General features: G+C 38.4%; 1 protein-coding gene across 2 annotated transcripts in view; it reads left to right on the top strand.

Annotated features, from left to right (window-relative positions):
* The window catches only part of LOC132768106 (protein regulator of cytokinesis 1-like), a 28,058-nt gene extending 5,657 nt beyond the window's left edge, over positions 1-22,401 (top strand). The window contains exons 3-14 of one of the 2 annotated variants that reach the window (XM_060763718.2): positions 427-549; positions 1,995-2,228; positions 3,474-3,638; positions 5,473-5,625; positions 7,499-7,646; positions 9,114-9,250; positions 11,711-11,806; positions 12,604-12,747; positions 13,558-13,650; positions 15,112-15,195; positions 16,067-16,168; positions 19,986-22,401. In XM_060763718.2, the coding sequence (XP_060619701.2) occupies positions 427-549; positions 1,995-2,228; positions 3,474-3,638; positions 5,473-5,625; positions 7,499-7,646; positions 9,114-9,250; positions 11,711-11,806; positions 12,604-12,747; positions 13,558-13,650; positions 15,112-15,195; positions 16,067-16,168; positions 19,986-20,060 (1,554 nt within the window). In that variant the 3' untranslated portion in view covers positions 20,061-22,401. The remainder of the gene's footprint in view (positions 1-426; positions 550-1,994; positions 2,229-3,473; positions 3,639-5,472; positions 5,626-7,498; positions 7,647-9,113; positions 9,251-11,710; positions 11,807-12,603; positions 12,748-13,557; positions 13,651-15,111; positions 15,196-16,066; positions 16,169-19,985) is intronic. The other variant, XM_060763719.2, reaches the window with a different exon arrangement.
* The last annotated feature ends 1,029 nt before the right edge of the window (positions 22,402-23,430 follow it).

Genomic DNA, 23,430 nt, shown 5'->3' with positions numbered 1-23,430 from the left:
TGCTGCTTATAAAGGCAACACAAAAATATTTAAAAGTTAGCGTAAATAAACAAAGTAAAATAAATGTGCTTTTTTAAAAAAAAATCACTAGAATGTATGCAATGCATAGAATACAAGTCACTTATTGAATATCCTGTCTCCTTTGCACCCTTTGAGATACCAAGAGTTCTGATTCTTTCACTTTTTCCTGTTCCCACTGTAATACATAATCAAATACAACCATTATACTGGCAATCATATTTGTACTTGAATTCCTCCCCTTCTGCATATTTTTGAAAAATTAATAAAGTTTAGGAAGGGAAAACAGTACCCATGTTCTTAATTTAGCAATTGATGTAGTATTGCTATTAGGAAAGTGCTGAATATGTACCAGTTACTACATTTGATATTAAAGTATGTGGACATTCTTGTATGGGTTCTGGACAGATTCTTTTGAATGAAATGATTGAAGAGGAGAGTATCATGAAAGAAAAAATTCAAAATGACATTGAAATGCACAAACATGAATTGGATCTTCTCATACGTGAACTAAAGCTGGATCCGTATAAGGCAAGTCTCTTCTCAATTGTTTTATCCTGATGATTACAGCTGTATTAATATGACAGACTGAGGCTATCTCTCATCAGTATTTCTTCATAACCTGTTCTCCACACAGAACTGTTCTAGATTATTAGAACTCTTGCTTTCCACATACAAGGTCTTTGGCTGAACCTTTAACCTTTCATATTATAAGAAGAGGAAAATATTAACTTCCTGAGACAGATATTTATTTATTTTGAGTATTTATTTCCTATCCTTCTCACCCCCGGAGGGGGGACTCAGGGCAGATTACAAAAGGCAACCATTAGATGTCAGCCATATACAAGTACAATATCACAATTAAAATACTTATGTACATTCAATTTAAGACAGTCCGCCAGTTTAAACTCATTGCTGATCTGAGAATATGCCAGTCTCTCTGCCTTATGTGCTGCTGTAGCTTTCCAGCTGATTTGTGTAAACTGTACTCATAACTTAATTTCAGCCATTAAAGAGGACAAAGATGAGCTCATGTTTCTTAATCCTGTATTTTCCCTCCTACTCCAAATGTGTGCATTGGTCATTACAGAAAGGGAAAGGCACATAGTGTTTGAAAAGAAAGCAAAAGAAACCCTAGAGTTGTCCTATTCAGCAGCTCTTTATATAGATTGAAGAGTGAGCAGTTGTCTTTCTGTTAGTAAGTTTTTGCTGCCCTCTGCTGTTGGGCTAAACTACACAGTCCCTTTATTAAGGAGTATGCGAGAAAGTGAACTGTGGGCTGATAGAGCCCATTTTGCACTCTCTCCCACATACATTTCCTTTAAAAGTCTGACACTGCAAATAAATGCTGGTTACTGAGCAATCATACATTTCACTGATATCAAGAACTGTTTCTCACAATTCTGCTCACTGTGGCTCTTTCTGTTGATGCATGCCCATTTCTATCCTTTATTCTTGGAAAAGAAAGCATATTTTATAACTCTGTTGGAAGCTTTTGTTTTCCTCCCATTTTTATTGAAGGGCCTGGCTTTCTATGCTGGTCCTATGGGAAGATATATATAAGCTTCATCAAGTAAGCCATTAAGCTTTGCTGTCTGGCTTGACCCCATTATAAGCCAAGGGAGAAATTTTCATCCCAAAAAAGGGCAGAAAAACTTGGCTTATCTTGGAGTATATATGGTATTTTAAATTTCCAAAGGCTTATATGCAAGGCTTTAGTATCCCATTTAGCTTGTTATGTGGAGGAGGATCTTGATGGTACTTTGGCAGCAATTTTCAATTACAATTCTCCATATCTAACAATTTATTGCATTCAGTGTTTATCACACTGTTGTTATGTCAAAACGTTTTGATTGTTTAAATGCCAAAAAATATCTCAAAATGGTTGTAGCTGGCTCGAGCATGATGTGTGATCACTCAATACTGCATTTCTTACTGTATTGGCTGTGTGTTTCTTTAACTTTGTTAATGTACAGGTTGATCCAACATTAACCATCCTTCAGTTAGAAAAAACACTTCGCCTGACTTTAGAAGAGGCTCTTGAAGAAAAAAACCAAAGGCTGACAAAACTGAAGCAACTGCAGCAGGAAGAGCAGGCGCTGTGCACAGAGCTTTGTGCAACTCCCTACTACATACCCACAGGCAGCATTCCAAGTTACTTACAGCTAAAAGAATTAAAAGAGCATATTGAGAAGCTCTCAGAAACGAAGGTATTGTGCTAAGTTATCTCTGTGTTAGAAAACATAAATATGACTCGTTTCTCTGAACTTTTATTTGTTAAACAGTTTTGTTCACCAAGTAATAATTTTCCATTATACTTAATTTGCCAGTCAGTTACTTTGAAATTATTTTAAACATATTTCAGAAAATCCAGCTGTTAAGCAAGGGAGGTGTTTTTATGCAAAGCTTATAAAACGGTTACAGAGTGAGCACATACTTGCTACATATGAGAGATAGCATATAGTTACGTATAAAACTACATGTCAGTGTTTCTTATTATTTGTGTCAGAAGCGAATTGGGTATGGTTACAATGTATTTAAAAACACAAACAAAATTTAAAACGAGGCATTATGTTAAATGTCCTTTGATCAGAAGCTGGCCACTTGGAGTGCCTCCTCAAATGTCGCGGTGAGAAGGTCCTCCATTGTGCATGTGGCAGGGCTCAGGTTGCATTGTAGTAGGTGGTCTGTGGTTTGCCCTTCTCTGCTCTCGCATGTCATGGACTCCACTTTGTAGCCCCATTTCTTTAGCTCTGCATCTTGTGATACCAGAGCACAGTCTGTTCAGCGCCTTCCCAGTCGCCCAATCTTCTCTGTGCCTAGAGAGGAGTCTCTCATCTGGTATCAACTATTGATTGAAGTTCCGGGTTTTAGCATGCTACTTTTGGATTCTTGCTTGCTGTGGTGTTCCTGCAAGTATCTCTGTGGATCGTAGGAAACTCTTTCTTGATTTAAGGCATTGGCTTGCTGGCTGATATCCGAACAGAGGATGGGCCGGAGATGTCAATGTCTTGGTCCTTTCATTACAGGCTGCTACTTCCTGGTGGATGTCAGGTCATGCAATGCTGGCTAAACAGTGTAATTTCTCCAGTAGTGTTGAGCGTAGACATCCTGTGATGTAAATTACAATTTTGGGCTCCAGGGAAACAGTTTTATCTTTATGACCTAGTCTGGTATGAACATGCTAGTCTGCCATAGATATAAATGTGTAATTTAACCATATTTATGACAAAAATATTGAGATTATTATGAATTTGCGTGGAACACTCTATCCTGGACTGATATATTTCATATTTTCATGTCAAGTTGTATGATTTAAATATTCTCATTCTCTTTTTGGAATAATAGTTGACAACCCTTTAGAAGTTCTTGGTATCTTAAGCTTAATGACGGCATTAAAATTTGCCTGTTCAATCTGGAGCTATTTAAATTGCTTGAAACATTTATTTTATTAGGAACGACGACTGGAAGAGTTTTTTCAACTAAGAGAAGAAATTAGACAGTATAATAAAGAAATTGGACACATCCCTGATGGCACGTTGGAAACTGAGATATTGGACGAAGAATGTATTTGCCTTACAAAGAAGAACCTTGAAGATATGCGTATGCTTCTTCAGCAGGTTGGAGTTCTGAATATAAAAATATTTCATTCAGAGAGGTGAAACCTGTTCAGGTTGTTTAGCCATGGGTTCATAGTTGTAGTACACAAGGCACAACGTAGATGCATCTAATATGAGAAGATGTGGGACCTTTCTAACCCACACCTCACTTGCTTGGTAAGATTTGATCTGTTCTAGTGCAGTCACCATGTGAGTTGTTAATCTGCTACACTTCATAATGTCACAAATATGTTTATGTCTATAAGATGTATTTCTGAATGTGCTGGTGAAAATGGGGCACTACAATCTTTTCATTCGTGTTTTTCTTTTCTGGGTCCCATATTTTAAGATTCAAAAACCCTAAATGTTTCTAAACACTTGACAAGAGAATCTGACCTTTCTATGTTTTGCTTGTGTCACCTGTGTGAAACCTGAAGGTCTGCCATTTCCTTTGAGGCAGAGAAGTTAATTGAATCTTTGAGGATTCTCTCTTATGGAAATAGCAAACTGGTAACCGTTCTAAGCCCTCATGTCTCTTCTATGGCATTGTCTTGCATTATATACTTAGCAGGTGGGGGATCCTAATTGGATCTAGGTGGACATAGGAAGTGCATTTTCCTTAATCATCATCATCCCATCTTTATGTCAGAGCTGGAACTCAAGGCCTTTGGAAATTAAAGTAGATTCATGACTTCTCATTCTTCTAGTCTAGTGGTCTTCAACTTGGGGGTCCCCAGGTGTTCTGGACTTCAACTCCCAGAAATTCTAACGGCTGGTAAACTGGCTGGGATTTCTAGGAATTGTAGGCCAAAACACCTGGGGACCCACAGTTGAGAATCACTGGTCTAGGCACTTACTCTTTTGATTATACGTTTTATGAACTATGGCATTCTAAATATGCTTATACTCAAAGAAAGCTCTTATGTTCTCTCATCAATTCTTTTTGCCATGTTTGTTGCATTTCAAAATTTATTTAATTGCTTCTGTGGGGAGAGCAGCTGGAATAATACTCTCCTATATAATTATTTGGGCCTGCTGCTTTGTCAATCTTAATTTCAACACTTGTCTCTGATTTTAATTTTTTCGCCAATATAAAAGCTGTGCCAATGCGTCCTTCATAAAGAATTGCTTTATTGTACTGTCACACTTTATTGTCTTAGAAATAAATTTCTTCTTTAAAGTGTAACACGCTAGTGAGGGAGTGTGTGCTATCCATACAAAATTGAAAAGTTCTGTTTTCAAAATTCTGTATAATGTACACAAACTGAACATATAACTGTGGTCAAGGAGGGTAGTGCTAAGATGTCTGTACAGTTAGCTTTTTGTATCTATGGATCTGCATTCACTGATTCAATCAACTGTGCCTTGGGAATATTTGTGGTGGATGGAGTGCAGAATCCAAAAAGCAAACCTTGATTTTGCTGTCTACCAGGTGTTATGCTGATACATAGCCATGCTCTTGCTGTAGCTTCCTGCCATGCCATAGATCCTCAGACTATGTACCATTTTATATAAGGAACTAGTATCCACAGGTTTTCTTATCCATGCTGGGTCCTGGAACCAAACCCTAGCAGATATCAATGGCCCACTGTATTTCTAAGACTCCCCTACTGCATACAGTGATTCTGTTGCACAGAAAAGTTATGCATCTTGTTTTTACACAAAGCACTTCATGTTATTTTTAGTATTGATTAGGAAATAATATCAGTCTGCACTTGCACTTTCTTTTGTGGGGTATTGGTGTTGATTATCTTTTTCTTGAGACTACAACTTGAGGTTATGTATAGTTTATGGTCCCTGTTGCTATCTTCTTCATGCAACTTCTTTATAAATTGATGTGGACATGCCTTTGTAGTTGCAGATAAAAAAGGAATCCCTGACTGCTTCTAGAGATGTTTTAATGAAAGAGGTTCAGCTTCTCTGGAACAGACTCCAGTGGCCAAAGAACAAGTGTGAAGAATTTCTAAGAACAACAAGCAAATGCTCTATTTCAGAAGCCATGAAGATGGTAATAAGAATTCTGATATCATTATTCCTTACTAAGCACCCTAATAGATAAACCGAAAACAATTTTTTTGTCAGCACAACTGGGATTGTGATCTTCCAAACATAGAGATGGTTATAAGTTGTTACCCAAGTCTCTGTGTGCTTTCAAGCTTAGGGTTTTCGTGATGCATTAGATGTTTTGCTTTCTATCATTATACTTTCTTTTTTTTCTTGGTGAGTCATCTGCCGGGGCTCCAGTCCATTGTAGAAGATTTCACATGATATTCAAGGGTCCACAAACTGGCAGGAGCTGCCCAAGACTAATGAGATTGTTTCCTTTACAGTAACAGAGAGGCACAATTGGAGATGAACAGCTATCCTGGCATTTAACTACTTTTGATGCAGAAGCCTTGAACATATAATTCCCCAGAATTCTAAAGCCACTGATGCAGAAAATGTGTTGGTGTCATATGTAACTACTGTATATACTCGCGTATAAGTTGAGTTTTTCAGCCCCTTTTTTAGGCTGAAAAAGCCCCCCATAGCTTATACTCAAGTCAAGGTTATTTATTATTTCACTTTATTTTTATTATGTTTTATTACATTTATTATTTTACTCTATTTATTTTTATTATGTTTTATTACATTTATTGTTTTACTCTATTTATTTTATTATTACATTTATTATTTTACTCTATTTTTATTACATTTATTATTTTACTCTATTTTTATTAATACATTTACATTATTTTGATCTATTATTGTATTACATATACATCATTTTGCTCTATTATATTTATTTTTTTACTCTATTATTATTGGAAGGAAACATAAGCTCATTTACATTGAAGAAGGTTAGAATAATGGTTTAATCAGAGTTGGGCAGTCTTATCTTAAATTAGAGTTTTGTGTAAATATTCAAAAACATTTAACCTACTGATGCCTCAATTAATGTAATTTTATTATCTATTTTTATTTTGAAATTTACCAGTAGCTGCTGCATTTCCCACCCTCGGCTTATACTTGAGTCAATACGTTTCCCCAGTTTTTTGTCGTAAAATTAGGTGCCTCGGCTTATATTCAAGTTGGATTGTACTCAAATATATACGGTAATCGGGGCAGGTTCTGAGTGGTTTGTACAATATATAGACTAAGCAAAGGAGTAAACAATATGCTGTTGGCCCTCCATGTTTGCAGGTTCAGTTTTGCGGATTTGATTAATTTATTATGTCCAGGAATCTTGAAAGCACACAACAATTCTATCTCATCAGTCAAAAGCAGGCCCACACTTCCCATGGAAATACTAATTAGTTTAAATTTGTTAAAATTGTTCTTCATTTTAAAATATTGTATTGTTTTTAAGTGTGTTTTTTTTTGCACTACAAATAAGATATGTGCAGTGTGCATAGGACTTCATTTATGTTTTTTTTTTCAAATTATAATCCAACTCTCCAACAGTTTGAGGTACTGCCACCTGGCCCTCTGTTTAAAAAGTTTGAGGACCCCTGCCCTAGTTGGATGCACAATGCCTTATGCTGAGTTTCATTCATGAGTGGTTCATAGTTGCAGAGATACATCAATTCCAAATTGGGCCCATCTTTTTGAAGCACTATATATTTTGAGAATGGTCCTCTTTAAAAGTTGATAGGAGATGGAGGTCACAAAACAATTTAAATTCAGTGTGGAAAAAGAATTTTGAAGCTGTGGTATATGAATGTCTCTTGGTATCAAGCAGGTATTAAAATGCTTGGAGATACAAGTGTAGCTTCTATTTAGTTCCTTCACTGCTATAGCTTATACAATATTAAGCTTTGAGTTTTATGAGGATAACAAAAGCAAGGCCTATATTGTTAGATGTAATAGATTTCGTTCTGTGGTTCTCTTGTTTTCCTTAGTGGGAAGAGGAGTTACTGGTCTTGGAAGAACTGAAGAAAGAACAACTTAAAGAAATTATTTTGAAAGTAAGAGAAGAGCTTGAAACTTACTGGAACAAATGCTGTTTGTGTGGTGAACAGAGAGCTACCTTTCAGGCATTTTATAATGGTAATTTCTTCTAACTTTTGTCTTTCAACTTTTGATACAAAGGCGTTGCCTACATGAAATGTTAGTGATTTTATGATTTGATTCTGAAAGCTTTTTGTTTTTTGTATTGTTGAAGGCTTTCATGGCTGGAATCACTGGGTTGTTGTAGGTTTTTTGGGCTATATGGCCATGTTCTAGAGGCATTCTCTCCTGAAGTTTCGCCTGCATCTATAGCAAGCATCCTCAGAGGTAGTGAGGTCTGTTGGAACTAGGAAAAAAGAGTTTATATATCTGTGGAATGACCAGGTGGGACAAAGAACTCTTGTCTGCTGGAGCTAAGTGTGAATGTTTCAACTGGCCACCTTGATTAGCATTTGATGGCCTGGCTGTTGTTTGGTGTGGCTTGTTAGTGCCTGTTAGGGCAATCTTTTGTTGAGAGATGATTAGATGTCCCAGATTGTTTCCCTTCTGTTTTGCTGTTGTAATTTTAGAGTTTTTTAATACTGGTAGCCAGATTTTGTTCATTTTCATGGTTTCCTCCTTTCTGTTGAAATTGTCCACATGCTTGTGGATTTCAATGGCTTCTCTGTGTAGTCTGACATGGTGGTTGTTGGTGTGGTCCAGCATTTCTGTGTTCTCAAATAATATGCTGTGTCCAGGCTGGTTCATCAGGTGCTCTGCTATGGCTGTCTTCTCTGGTTAAAGTAATCTGCAGTGCCTTTCATGTTCCTTGATTCGTGTTTGGGCAATGCTGCGTTTGGTGGTCGCTATGTAGACTTGTCCACAGCTGCATGGTATACAGTAGACTCCTGCAGAAGCGAGAGGATCCCTCTTGTCCTTTGCTGAATGTAGCATTTGTTGGATTTTCTTGGTGGGTCTGTAGATAGTTTGTATGTTGTGTTTCCTCATCAGCTTTCCTATGCGGTCATTGGTTCCCTTGATGTATGGCAAGAACGGTTTTCCTCTGGGTGGATCTTTATCTTTACTCTTGTGCCTTGTTCTTGGTCTTGCTGCTCTCCTGATGTCAAAGTGTTCCATGTAGAAATTAGCTATGACCAGACTGAGAGGGCTCCCCATAGCTACTCCATCTTTCTGTTCGTAGAATTCATTGTCCCACTGAAAGTTGCTGGTGGTGAAGCAATGAACGTCTGGTTGATTAGTGCAATGGTGTCTGCTACCAGGACCATGGTAAATAGAGACATCACATCGAAGCTGAACAGTTTGTCATTGGTATTTAGCTTGAGATTGCTGATTTTTTCTATGAAGTGGGCTGAGTCCTTGATGTAGTGTATAGTGAGCTCAATATGGCTTTGAAACTGTGCAGCAAGAAATTTTGCTAAGTCGTACATGGGGGATATTTATTTATTTGTTTGTTTGTTTGTTTATTTATTTTGGACATGGAACAAAATCCTATGAGGTCCTAGAGTGCTGTGTCACAAGAGGGACACTATATAATCCTTTGACATGCACATTTTCTTCTTTTTGTAGACGATTATTCAGAAGAAATGTTGAGTCTGCATGATGAAGAACTAGTAAAAATTAAAGCAATTTATGAGAAAAACAAATCTCTGTATGAAAGTGTCGAGAAATGGGAAACTACCTTAGAAAAATTTGTTGAACTGGAGGTGAGCATAATTACATGCTTGTTACATTTTAATGTTGAAGAGAAAAATATTTTTTTATACTGTACTAGCTCAACCTAACCAAACACATTCAATTCAATATCCTGCCTTGCGTTGCAGAAATCATTTTTATTGCAAAGCTAGTGGATTGACTACATTTATGGTTTGTCCGTTTTCTGCATAAACATAAAGATCTGGCAGTTTACTGACTCTGGAGCATGCGTCGTATAAGTGCCCATGAGAGAAGCAATTGTAGTTCAAATCGCACACTAGCAAAGATTTCCCCTGCACTTTATTGATAGTCCTAGCGAATGCAAGGCGTATTGGAAATTGAAGTTGTTAGTACTCAAATGCTATGTTGGTCGATATGAGTGGCATGCCAATAGAAACCAATCATAGCTCAGATTTCATTTCTTATACTAAGGTGAAATGACAGCTACTGCGTGATTGATTGGTTTTTCTTCTACTGCTAAGATAAAAAGAAGCTGCACTGCGAGTGGTTATTTATTCTGCTGAGGTAAAATGATAGCTGTTCTGTGATAGGTTATTTCATTTACTGCTGAGGTAAAATGAAAGCTTGGCGGTGAATGATTGCTTTGGTTATCACAGATTCCACTTTGTTTACTTCAGGACTGCTAGTTTTTTCTCTAAATACGCGTGTGTTTACGAATGTACCGTTGTATCCAAATTTAATTTTGTTATTAAAACACCTGTGTATTGGAATGCAACGTTGTGTCGGAATATCAAGTCAATCGACCGACTACTTTTCGAGTTTTGCGAGCACAAACACACACATCGATTGTAAGGTGTACTCTATTTTCAGTACCACCACCAACAGAAATCGATAAGTTACACCTGCAGTTCTAAGACACACCTCCATTTTAGAGATGTTTATATAGGGAAAAAATATGTCTTAGAATTGAAGAACTGCAGTACATTGGTAAATGCTAGTGTTGGGGAATAACATACTGATTTTTTTTTTTTGTCGTGTCAGTAGCGACTTGAGAAAAAGCAAGTTGCTTCCTGTGTAAGAGAATTGGCCATCTGCAAGGACATTGCCCAGGAGACGCCAGGATGTTTTGATGTTTCATTATCCTTGTGGGAGGCTTCTCTCATGTCCCCGCATGAGGAGCTGGAGCTGGTAGAGGGAGCTCATCCGCACTCTCCCTGGATTCGAACCTGTGACCTGTCCATCTTCAGTCCTGCTGGCACAGGGGTTTAACCCACTGCGCCACCAGGGGCTCCAACATATTGATGCGATAGCACAGTTATAGACAACTCTGAATGTGGACACATGTGAGGGGCAGCAAAGTGGATTTTTTTTTAGGTGGGAAGAGGTTTGCTTTAGATCAGTGGTTCTCAGCCTGTGGGTCCCCAGGTGTTTTGGTCTACAACACCCAGAAATCCCAGCTAGTTTACCAGCTGTTAGGATTTCTGGAAGTTGAAGGTGAAAACATCTGTGGACCCATAGGTTGAGAACCACTGCTTTTGATTGAAAGAAGATAATGTGTATGAATGTGTATTCATTAGACTGGGAATACGTAATATATCTACCCAAAGTAACACAGAATCCCTCTTACTATAGGCAGATTAAATCTGAATCCAAAGGATCTCATAATCATTTGTACATGCGAGTGAATCATGATTCCAGACAATCCTGAATTAGCAGTCTTTTGTTGTAATTTGTGCACATAACCCAATCAGATGAGATTGGCTTTCGCTGGCACCTGAAGGAACAAAACTAACTAAAATCATGAAGAGTAGCTTGTTGTCCAACCCAGGACTCTGATCCATTGTGATTCTTGCAAGGAAGAATCACGGCAACAGATTTTGTCCTTGTGTCTTGACCAGAAATCTTGGTTTGGACTTTGGTCATAATGGAGTAGTTAGGTAAAACCTGATCATCTAGTTGGATGTTTGATCAGACAGGTCCACTGAGACAACTTACTGAAACACGTTCTCTATACAAGGCCTCTTCAACCTGAAGCCATTCAGCTGTTTGGACCTCCAAATCCTAGAAGCCGTAGTCTGCTTGCTCAATGGTCAGAAATTCTGGGAGTTGAAGTCCAAAATGACTGGAGGGCCACAGGTTGAAGAGGCCTATGCTACACTGCTTCATATTCTTGTGATCATCCAGATGTTGGGGGACTGCAGCTCCAAGTATTCCTTGCCTTTAGCTGTACTGGGTAGGGATTTTGGGATTTGCAATCTAACAGTATTTACAGGACAACAAAATCGCATTTGAAGCCTTCCACTACACAAATGTATCAAGAAGTTCTTACTGAGCTTCCATGGAAACGTTTCTCTGCAAAATTGAAGCACGCAATTGTACAACATCACGTCCACCTCTCCATTTGAAGGGAAAATACTTCTGACTAGTTCTAGCAAGGGTTCAGAAATTGGCCCCTTGCCTGATCTGTAGTATGTAGGCCTTCTGTGACCTGTTCTGTGTCTTACGTTCAGAAAAAATCAACAGATCCGAGCAGACTTCTGAACAGAGGGGGTAACTTACTCAGAGACGAAAGGGAACGATCAAAGGCTCAAAAACAATTGTTAAAGGTAAGCACCTGGATAATTTTTGTGTGGTTTCATTTCCATTGGATTTTTTTTTATGGCACAGTGCTGGTGGAAAGAACAAAAGCTTTCCATTGTGACATGGATGTCACAAAAACCTAGTTGATTTTCCACTGTGACATTATTCTCATCACTAAAAATGTATTTTGTTCATGTAGAGCAGCTTGTGGAAAGTGCAAATTGATCAACACCTGAATATGAGATCCAAATGATATTTGTATATCAGAATGATTGATTGTCTGTTTCTGTCTCTGTTTTGCAATTCAACAGCAAGCTGAGTAGGAACTGTTCTAATGCGCTTTGAGTAGGGATTTTTTGGTGTGTGTTTTTAGGTTGTCCTCTTACAAAGGTAGCAATGAATACTATTCTAAAGTAGAACATTCAATAATATTGGTAGGAAGTAAGGGATAAATTTGAGTAGCTGGTTAAACCAAAACTCATAGTGAATGAGCCATCATGCCATGCTTTTCACTCCCACTGTAAGTAGTGCAGATTATACAAGCCACATATCTGTAGTGTGCCTTATTTCTTATTCAGGATTCACTGGGAGAGAGACAAGTCAGAGTTTGCATGTCCTAAGTAGAAAGGCCATTAGGGGTTTTTTTTAGCCATTTCCATTTGCAGTGTGAGCAGTTGGACAGTGAACCCCAGAGTTAGTTCGTTTCCTATACATTATAATTCAAAAACAATTCTGAGTTACTATGTTCTCTGTAAGTATCCAGTATAGGCTTCTTGAAATGGATCAAATAGCTGATTTTTTAAAATTGCTTCTCCAAAACTAGTTGGAAGAGGACCTGAAGACAAATATTGAAAACTGGGAGAAGGAAAATGACTCATGCTTCTTGATTAATAATCAGAGGTTTCTTGATACTATGGCCCAGCAATTGCAACATCACAAACTTAAAAAAGACCCTCAATCTAAAATAGTAAGTCTTTGCACGGGTAAGTTACTTGAAGGAATGTAGCAGCTAATTTCATGAAAAAGCATTGTCAAGTGTGGATGATGTAATTTGAAGAAACGATTAAGGAGATCACCAAAATAGATTGCCATCTGTTTATCAAGTATATTGTAGCTTACAGCCTTTGCTTGCCATTGGTGTTGTGTGTTCTCCCAGTTGCTTCTGCTGAGTTAATCAAATAATTGAACAGCAGACAAATGCTAACCATTTAGACATTAATTTTGGCTAGGAATCCAGGTCATTAGCATTTTATGTCAAGTGGAAAGAGTACCGCAGAAGGGGGCATGAGATCTTAGCCTTATATCTTAATCCTATTTTTAAGGGGGTTGGCATCCCACCCCATACATTCACATTAATGGATCTAGCAAATGGGTCTAATCTGCCAATTTGTGTTACTGCTTGTAGCAAAAGGGACCCTTCATTTTTAGTGCATGAAAGTAGTCTTTATCAGACCTACATTTTTCGATCTACTAGGTGTGCAAGGGAGCTGGACTAAAGGTCAGGAGCTCATCCTGACCCATCTTCAAACTGTCATCCTGTTTAAGGTTTAAATATGGTCTTTAAATATGTGTGTATATGGAATTTTAGAGGTATTTTTGTACTTAACCCCCCTAAAGGCCTTCTCTATTGAAATGTTTATCTTTTGAAAAGTTTGATGATTGTGCGGCGAAGGTTGTAGTGTTGCTTGTAGGGTTTTTTTTTCTAAACTGACCCACTTCAGAAAGGACCTATGCTACATTTGCTAATGTTTATATAATGGTTTAACATTTTTTTCAGTCAGCGAAAAGGGATGAATTTGCAACTTCCAGGAAAGCTGTTAAAAGATCTGCAGATGAGAGAACTCCAACTACTAATAACAAGATGCGTAAGGTAAAGAAGTATATATCTGTCTGATATACTATCTGGCAAAAATTGGTTATAGCCTTCCAAACTGAAGTCTTCTGTAAATAGATGATCCAATGCATGAACAATTTAGCTAGAAAATGCCAAATTTCATCTCATTATAATTACACTTTTTATTATTTATAGTACTTATATTCCACCCTTCTCACCCCGAAAGTGACTCAGGGTGGATCACAGAACACATTTATGGCAAACATTCAATGCCAATTATACAATGACAAGATAGAGGTTTATTTAGGCTTTTTATCATAATCTTTTGAAGACTGCTTGGTTCTGGCCACAAAGGAGGGGGGGGGGGGTTCTATCGCTCACCTTGCCAAAGACCTTTCTTTGTAAATGCCTGCCTAAAATACTTCTCTGTTTAATGCAGTTCCAATACATCTACTATCATTGCTGTTTTAAACTGTTTTGCTGAGGAGGAAGGAGAAGGGAAGATTTCCCCTCCTTTCTTTCATTCTCCAAAGCCAAGGCAGTTTGCAAAATCTTTGGTAGGAAGAGGGAAGATCTGCATGCCAGACCTCCATTTCAGGTTTTTAAAACTTCCTTCCCTTTGGAAAAAGGAGGCTCACCTCCAAACGACTCTACGATTACTATGCAAGGAACACAAAAATACAAATTTTGCTACCCCCAAAAAATGGAGGTGCAACTTACGCAGTGATGGCTATTCGACTATGAAATACGATAGTACCATGGTAACTGTTAGCTTGGTTTTCTCTGTGGTAGAGGACCATAAGGAAGGCTGAGCGAAGAAAGATAGATGCTTTTGAACTGTGGTGTTGTAGGAAAATTCTGAGAGTGCCTTGGACCATGAGAAGATCCAACCAGTCCATACTTCAGGAAATAATACCCACTAGAGAGAAGGGTATTAGAGGCAAAGATGAAGCACTTTGGCCACATAATGAGAAGAGAGGAAAGCTTGGAGAAGATAATAATGATGGGGAAAATGGAAGGAAAAAGGAAGAGGGGCCAACCAAGGGCAAGATGGATGTAATCCTTGAAGTGATTGGCTTGACCTTGGAGGAGCTGGGGGTGGTGACGGCCGACAAGGAGCTCTGGCGTGGGCTGGTCCATGAGGTCATTCGGAATCGAATGAATGAATAAACAACAAAGAGGACATCTTTCTATTTCTACATGGGCTATAAAATCTGAGGCTGGTGTGAAGCATTGCTGCTTTGGATTAGTCACTATTTCTAAACCCTTTTCAAAGGCAGCCCCACACACAACACATTACAGTAGTGGTTACCACCACCTGTCAATCAAAGCCATGAGTGGAAGTCAGGTGACGCTTTGAATTCCAGAGGTTATTCCGATTTGAGATTATCTTTGCAATTCTTAGGATATTTTCAGAGATTTAAATCTGTTAGAATTCGTAGCTAAATATTCTGCTTGTTAAGTCTTTTAAACTTAATTTTTATCTGTGTTTTGTAGGTAGGCTCTTGCCTAAAAGCATCCAGCTGCAGCAATATATCAACAGGAACTGCCGTTGGTGGCAAACAGGCATTTCAAGCGAAGGTGGGTGACGCTAATCAGATTTGTCATTTAATTGTCAAGAACTTTAAATCTTTTTTTTTCTTACTTAAACAAGCTTTACTTGTGCGTTCTACTTTGTGCACATTGTGACAACTAGTTTTGAACAAAACCCTAAACCTGTAGACCTTCAAACAAACTGCACTATGTAGACATTGTCACTGTCCTTTGAAGACAGATGTATTTTCCTGTTGCCCCCGGAGTATATAGTACGCATACACAAGCAAGGTCTTGATGTCCCCTTTCTTATGAGCCAGACCTTAGGAAAGGTACATTTTTGAACAGCATGTTGACTGGAGGATTCTGGAGCTGTGCTCCACAAATAATTTGTTCAATTTAATGAGAACCATAACAGCAAAAGTGAGCTTTCTTTGAAATGAAAGTGGGAATATTCTGCTCCTGCTTGTCTTTTTCTTGGAATTACACACACAGTCTCCACTTGCTAAAGCATTTCTGTTGGCTTGGATAAATATATCCATGTGCAACAAAGGTACATTTCTCTTACACTTTCTCTTTGTTAGAAATGAGTAATATTACAGCATGCAAGATGAAACAGCTTTTAAAAGGTAGAGTTCATTATGCAGGTCATTCTGTGTGACAAGCAAATGGAAAAAGTTACCTAAAGAGTGAAAAGAATCCATGCTGGCCAGTCTGGTTAAAGGGAAGATATGTGAAAATATGTAAATTTAGAGCTTCACTTGGTGGAGGAGTTTGTAAGCTTTCGTATGGTATGGAAATTGTTCCTTTATGCTATATACAATTAGCTTTTTCCTCCCAACTCATGACATCACATTGGATGTTGTCATGTTTCATGAAATATGAGACAAGTAGGTGTATTTACAATTACATTTTGCAGACGCCTTACAAAAGTGTACGTCCAGAACCCCCCAACCAGCTACCTTTAGAAGAGTGCAAAGAAAGCAAACCAACCCAGAAGCCTAGTTATTCAGATTTCATGGTATGTCCTAACTCTATTTCCTTATTGCATAAAATGATAGGAAATGAGTGGAAGCTGTTGCAGGGAAAATTCAGATACACAATACATAGCTTTGTTTCCTGTAATGCTTGAAGAAACTGTTGCCATGATAAATATTTGACATCAAAGTTTAAATGCTTTCAAAGTATTGCTGAGTTTAGTAATGGGTTAAAGAGGAATGTAGGGTTTTTATAAATCTTCTCTGAAGAGCAGACAATCAAGGATTGTGTGGTTGCTTTCCATTGTGTGGTGGTGGTCATCCTGTCTGGTGGTAGTTATCTATAAATTTCATTTACTAGCTAATACAAGAACATTGCTTTAGTCTGCAGTAGATTGTGAGGTCTTTTACTGATTCTTCTGTATGGTGAGGGAAACTTGCTTTAAAGGTACCGTAATGAATAGTGAAGTGTCATCTATTACACTTGATAAGATGTTAAATAGTAATCTTGGGCCTGTTGGTCCATCCTTAACCTCTGCACATAACTGATTGATTCTAGGAAATCCTGTAATAATTTCTATCTTAAATTATTGGTATGTTTCTTTTGTATATAATTGGTTTCTATTCATGTACCCCATCACCATATTGCAGCAAAGTTGTGTGATTTGACTAAATTGTGTGGGTCTTTTTTGCTATCATTATCCTTCAGTAGTAATAACTGTTGCAAAATCACCACTTCAGTGCCCATTTTTGAGCCCTCTCGCGGTGAGTTTCACCTTATGATGTCCCAAATCCTCTTTTGTTTTGGGTTGTATATCTGAGCCCTCCAGTCCTTTGATCCTATTTATACGTTGTTAATGTTTCCTGCTATTACCGCACCCATATAGCGTCTTACTGACCTCTTAAAATTATCCCTCATGCTTGTCAATCTCCCTTGAGCTATGTTAGCCAAACCAGAAGGCAGCTGTGTTCTGCTTCTTGCTTGTAGAGTCAGCCCTCCACTCATCATTTTGATTATTTATTGTGAAAGCCACTGCCTTTCAAAGTTACTGAGTTGAGGGCATTGTTTGGGAGACATGCATGTCTCTGTTATGTCTAGGGTGAAATAGAGTCCTGGCACGCAGGTAAGAGGAGGAACCAGCCCTGCGTCACTTCACTTACTGGCAGATCTGTTTGCTCCGCGTGTTTTACAAATCTGTTCCACCTGGAAAAGGGAGAGGAATACTTCCTGTTCCTTGTGCTGTCTTTTCGTGAGTTTGTTCTGCTTGGTATCTCCCTTTCCTGGACAAAGCAAAGATTCGTGACACATAGGCATAAGAAGTAGCTGGCCCCATGTCACTTCGTTTGCCGTACAGATGGGGTTCTCTTTCTCTGTGCCATGAATCTATGTTTGGCTTAGGTAAATGAAGAGTAATACGAGGCAAACAGAAACATACAACACACCAGAAGAGGAGGATCTGGTTTCTCCTCCAGTGTGTTGTGTTTTTCAGTTTGCCCCGTATTGTGAAACCCACTGCCTTGCAAAGTTGTTGAGCTGAAGGGACTGTTTGGGAGGAGATTCTTCTCTTCTTCCGGTTTGCTGTGTATCTGCCCCCCCTCTCCGTGTAAGTGGAGTAACAACTGTGCTCTCTATACTCCTTGTTGCCACTGAAGTCTGGCTCTTTCCAGGACTGCTGTCATTACAGTCCTTTCAGTCTATCCTTCCCTCCACCATGACAACTATGATGTTGATGACACCCTTGTTGTATTCTGCCACATAAATATTCTATTTTTATAACTTCTTCTGAAATGTCAGCTTTTTTCTGTACAGTCTAATCTCCCTCATTTTCTTTTAGCAGCATTGTCTGGTCCACTTGGCCTGAAAACTTAACTTGAAAAATTCCTACCTGGTTTCTTAATAATTTCAGCATTTATTTTGTGAACTTTGCAGACCTGCCTGCCTCCCACCTTCTAAAGTTATTTAAAACACTTACACTCCTTTTTTCTGCTAACTAACCTTCAAGTGAGCCTGCAATATATTTTAAACAACCAGCCACACAATTAGCCCAGCAAATCAATCATAATAGAAAAGAGAGAGAGAGAAAAAAAGAATTTTCCCTGTAAGGCATTTGTGTCAAACTCAAGGCTCATGCCAGATGCTGGGCTATAACCCCTGTATCCCTCATCATTAGACATCATGAATAGAGCTAATGGAAGTTATGATTCAGTAACACCAGGAAGTCTGCGGTTCGCTCTATTTAATCAGGTTAGTGGGGTTTGGATTTAGATAAAAGGCTTGTGGATATGATATGCCCTTTAACCTTTCCTCAATCTCAGAACCCACAAGTTCTGTTGGGTTGCAATTTCCATTATCCCCGGTTTGCATGGCAGATAATCAAAAGTGATGGGAGTTGTCATTCAGTTACATCTGGGGATCCAAACTGGGTGGAAACTAAAGAGTACCAACCACTATGTTTAAACTTGAAAGTCCGCCCTGTGTATTTATGGATTCTCTATGACAGTGGTTCTCAACCTGTGGGTCCCCAGGTGTTTTGGCCTACAACTCCCAGAAATCTCAGCCATTTTACCAGCTGTTAGGATTTCTGGGAGTTGAAGGCCAAAACATCTGGGGACCCACAGGTTGAGAATCGCTGGTCTATGAGTTCAATGGCCCTATAAAGGCAACCATGAAATTGATGTGGCCCTCGATGAAAATGGGTTTGACACTCCTGTTCTAAGGGCAGTAAAGGGATGTTGGGGAATGCCCAATTGAAGATTTTTAGACACACCTAGAGAACAACTTTATGAAAACAAGCTTATTCACAGTCGTGTTTCAAATATCTTGACATCAGGCCACTCAAAGGTTTATAGATGAACACCCACCTTTCTAATAGCACCTAGAAACAAGCTAAAAGTTATTGGATATTTCTTGAAATGTTTTTCAAATGTTTGAAAAACATGGGAGTAGAGATCAATGAAAGTGCTGTTTGATCATTTCATAATTGGCAATATCTTTGTCTGGTGGCTTGCTTGAAAGCCTTCTCTCACTCCATCTCCTACTGCTTTCCTGGAGTTGTTGTCTCCAATTATTCTGTAGGTTCCACTTTAAAGTCCTTTACATCTCATACTCTGTTCTTGGCTCAGTTTGATTTAGGCCACTCATCTTGTAACCTTCATGCAGTTTTATTCCATCTGGGTTTTACAGTATGCAAGAGCAAATATTTTAGGTTTAGTTTGCTGACCCTTATTTATAAAATGAAGATTTTTTTTCCCCGTAAGTTGTGCTTTTGTACCACAAGCAGGTCCTATAGATATTTTGATAAAATACTCCCCCAAAACAGATCTAGTTTTCTACCTTTTTTGTTGGCTTCTACTCTTATGGAGAAAATGAAAAGTCCTTTCACACCGCTTGCTTTAAGACATGCAAAAAGAATTGTGCAGAAAATTAGCATATTGGAAAAATTTCACTACGATTCAATATTGTGTTTTGATAAAGCAAATTTCTATAATAGAATGCAGTCTTATGATGGGAACCATGAGGTAAGATACTTAATAATAGTGAAACAAACTTCAAAAATGACTAGAGGAGAAATTAAATTAAAAAATACAACAGTGCCATCATTTCATCTTCTTTGAACTCTGTTATAGCACAAGTGATAGAATAAAGTTGTGGTTTATTCTGTCTGTCAGCATCCTGGGAACTTATATGATTAATGTTTAGAGATTAATTATTGTGGGCATCCATTAAAAAGATGAATACTGAATTTTAGGCATAAGTGAATGGGTGTTCCATAAGTCTGTTTCACTTCTAATCTGGCAGTAATTTCCATTTTGGCACTTCTTGCTACTGAGAGATATCACTGTTTCTTTAAAACATTACAGAAAGAGTTGTCAACGAAGTCAAGCACCACTGGAATTATTTTTAATTCTACACTCAAGGAGAACTTACCTGAATGAACCAATCCATCCTCTCCTGCTCATTGGATAAATGGACATTCAAAATATATTAAAATAACAAATGCTATCTGTACAGCAATTATATTTTTATTCTTGTAACTTTTTTTTCTATCAAAATAACTTTTACTATCTATTCTTTTATATGTATTATGAATAAAACATCAAACATTTAGACTGGGTTGCCTTTTTTGAAGCAAGTTCTGTAGGCAGACTAGTAACGAAAAAGATGAAAGGGTTTTTGGATTCCATCAGTGTGGTAGAGAGTCACCATGTAAAGCAGCGGCTTTAATTTGACCAAGCGGTAATTTAAAAACCACAGTGGTAAAGGGCAAAGTGGTTTGTTGTAAAATATGAAGATGAAAGCTAGACCCATATTAAGATGGATTATTCAAGCAATCTTCTCTTTATACTTTCAGCAGGTCAGAACATGCAATATTCACAGGATGTGCGTTTTATTAGGTTATGCATTGTTGTATTTTCTAACTATTTGAAGATAAAATTCATAGCTGAAAAAATGTGTTTCTATTAATTTGTTTTGAAAATAGTTGATTCATGTATTTATCAAGATTTTTTTCTTTTTCTTTTAAGTGTTCCATGTATTAATATTCCAGTTTAGATGCATATGAAACAGTCATCAGATATATTAAAAATTAACTAGGTACTTTGAATTACAAAAATGTGAGTCAAGCAGTGAAAGGGTTAAATGGATGCAATAACTCAGCAAAGGCTGTAGTTCAGTGTTTCTCAGCCTTCCTTATGGCGCAACCCCTTAATACAGTTCCTCATGTTGTGGTGACCCCCAACCATAACATTATTTCCATTGCTACTTCGGAACTGTCATTTTGCTCCTGTTATGAATTGTAATGTAAATATCTGGTAAGCAGGATGTATTTTCATTCACTAAACCACATTTGGTACAAATACCCAATATACCTAAATTTGAATCCTGGTGGGGTTGGGTGGGATTGATTTTGTAATTTGGGAGTTGTAGGTAATAGGATTTATAGTTCACCTACAATCAAAAAGCATTCTGAATTCCACCAATGATGGAATTGAACCAAACCTGGCACACAGAACTCCCATGACCAACATAAAATACTGTGTTTTCTGATGGTCTTTGGCGACACCCCCCCCCCCCACCCAGGGGTCCCGACCCCCAGGTTGAGAAACGCTGCTAGTTCAATATAAGCAGGTGTATCTTTAGCTTAGTAGCCCTCAGTCTGAGAGTGCCCTCAGTGTTAGTTTGCCTCCGTATTAGTAAGCTTTGGTGCGCCCGTACCTTGGGAAGTCTGACTTGGCCACGGTAGTCCACGCTCTGGTTACATCCCGTTTAGACTGCTGCAACACTCTCTACGTGGGGTTGCCTTTGAAGACGGCTCGGAAGCTCCAACTAGTCCAGCGTTCAGCAGCCATGATACTAACAGGAGCGGAGCGCAGGGAGCATACAACTCCTCTGCTGCACCAGCTGCACTGGCTGCCGATCTGCTACCGGGCTCAATTCAAAGTGCTGGCGTTGGCCTATAAAGCCCTAAACGGTTCTGGCCCAAGCTACCTATCTGAACATATCTCTGCCTATGAACCCACCAGGACTCTAAGATCTTCTGGGGAGGCCCTGCTCTCGATCCCGCCTGCATCACAGGCACGGCTGGCGGGGACGAGGGACAGGGCCTTCTCTGTGGTGGCCCCTCGGCTGTGGAACGCCCTTCCCATGGACATTAGATCAGCCCCTTCACTAATGGTGTTTCGAAGAAAACTAAAAACCTGGCTGTTTGAACAGGCGTTCGGATAAATAGTGCAATGAACACAATGAATATAGGAAACGGAATTATGGATGACGAATTGGATCACGATTTTAGTTACGAGACGTTAATGTGTTGTTATTGAGATGTCATTAGTTTGTATTTTATACTGTTAATGGTTTTAATATTGTATGTTGTTGGATTGACTTTTGCTCTTGTTGTGAACTGCGTTGAGTCGCCTATGGGCTGAGAAACTGCAGTATACAAGCAAAGTAAGTAAATAAATAAATAAATAAATGAGTAGGCCTGGTGTGTGAGAAGCTCTGGTGAGAGAAGCCCCAGGTTGAAGGCCATCGCATGTGAAGCTACAGTGTGAAGGCTGCTGTGTGTAAAAAAAGCTACTGTGTGAAGCTGTTGTGTAATTTCGGTGTGAGAAGAGGCTCTGTGAGAGCGAAGCTGTTTATCTGCATGAGAAAGAATTCCAACGTGGAAGAAAAGAATGAAGTGTAAAGAACTTTATTTGTGTTATGGAAATCTTGCTCTTGTAAATAGTGCATCCATATTATTTTGCTATAAAGAAAAGCCTCCTATGGAAGAGATAACATTGGTCTGTGTGTTTTTGTTCTTTTTATCACTTTGGGCTGCTGGTGCTGGATCACGCTGCTGCTAATAAGTTACTCTGCTGTACATTTATGAGGAGGGTATAAAGCCCACTCGCCCAACAGTTTGCTCCTCATCCCTAACATTCCTACTCAAGTCAAACATCTCATCTCATCTGCCATGTGGGTTGGACCTCAAACATCCTACAACAGACTGCTATGCAGGAAAAGCACAATCAAAGCACTCCTGACAGATGGCCAGGCAGTATCTGTTTTAAAGCTTCCATAGGAACGGCATGCCTATGAATCAATTTCTCTTCTTTCAACAGATAGCATACCTTTGAATGCTGGACTTTAACACTTTGTCACCAAAACGATTTACTGAACATAAATGTTCCCTTGTTTAGAAAGTGCCCAACTATATTAAGATGTCTAAAATCAAATTATTATATAACAAATTGTCATATTCCACCATGTGTTAAAGAGCTATGGTTGTTATCTCTTGTTATAACATATATGCCCAGTTTGTTTCCTTGGCACATTTCTTGTATCTAGCTTACAAATACTTCCCATAACTAGACAGGCTGCTAATATGTAGTAAATAGATATTCTGTTAAAAAAGGGAGTGTTGTTATGTTTGAAATGTGGTATTTTCAGTCATTACTATTAACTTTATTTATATCCCGCTTTCTCTCCATAAGGACTCAAGGTGGCCAACAATCCCACATTTAGTCAAGTTTAAAAAGCGCAATACAAAAGGTACAAAACGAATAGTACCAGTGTGGTAAAGATAGAGAAATAAACATACTTTAAAACTCACAGCCCCCTCATCCCATCATGGCATGTGCAAACAAGCAGAATTGTTTGATTGCAACTCAGAATTAATTTACTCAAGTTTTTTTATTTACATGACGGTCCTTCTAAATGCAAACTGGGAGAAAGCAAGAAATGAATGAATCATTGCTTATTCACTTCATTGCTGCTACCACATGGGGGTGCTCCTCATGCTTGCACTGCCAACCTGCAGCTAAA

Source organism: Anolis sagrei, chromosome 2, assembly GCF_037176765.1.
Source record: "Anolis sagrei isolate rAnoSag1 chromosome 2, rAnoSag1.mat, whole genome shotgun sequence".
Classification (NCBI taxonomy): Eukaryota; Metazoa; Chordata; class Lepidosauria; order Squamata; family Dactyloidae; genus Anolis; species Anolis sagrei.
This window is presented reverse-complemented; position numbering and strand designations above follow the sequence as displayed.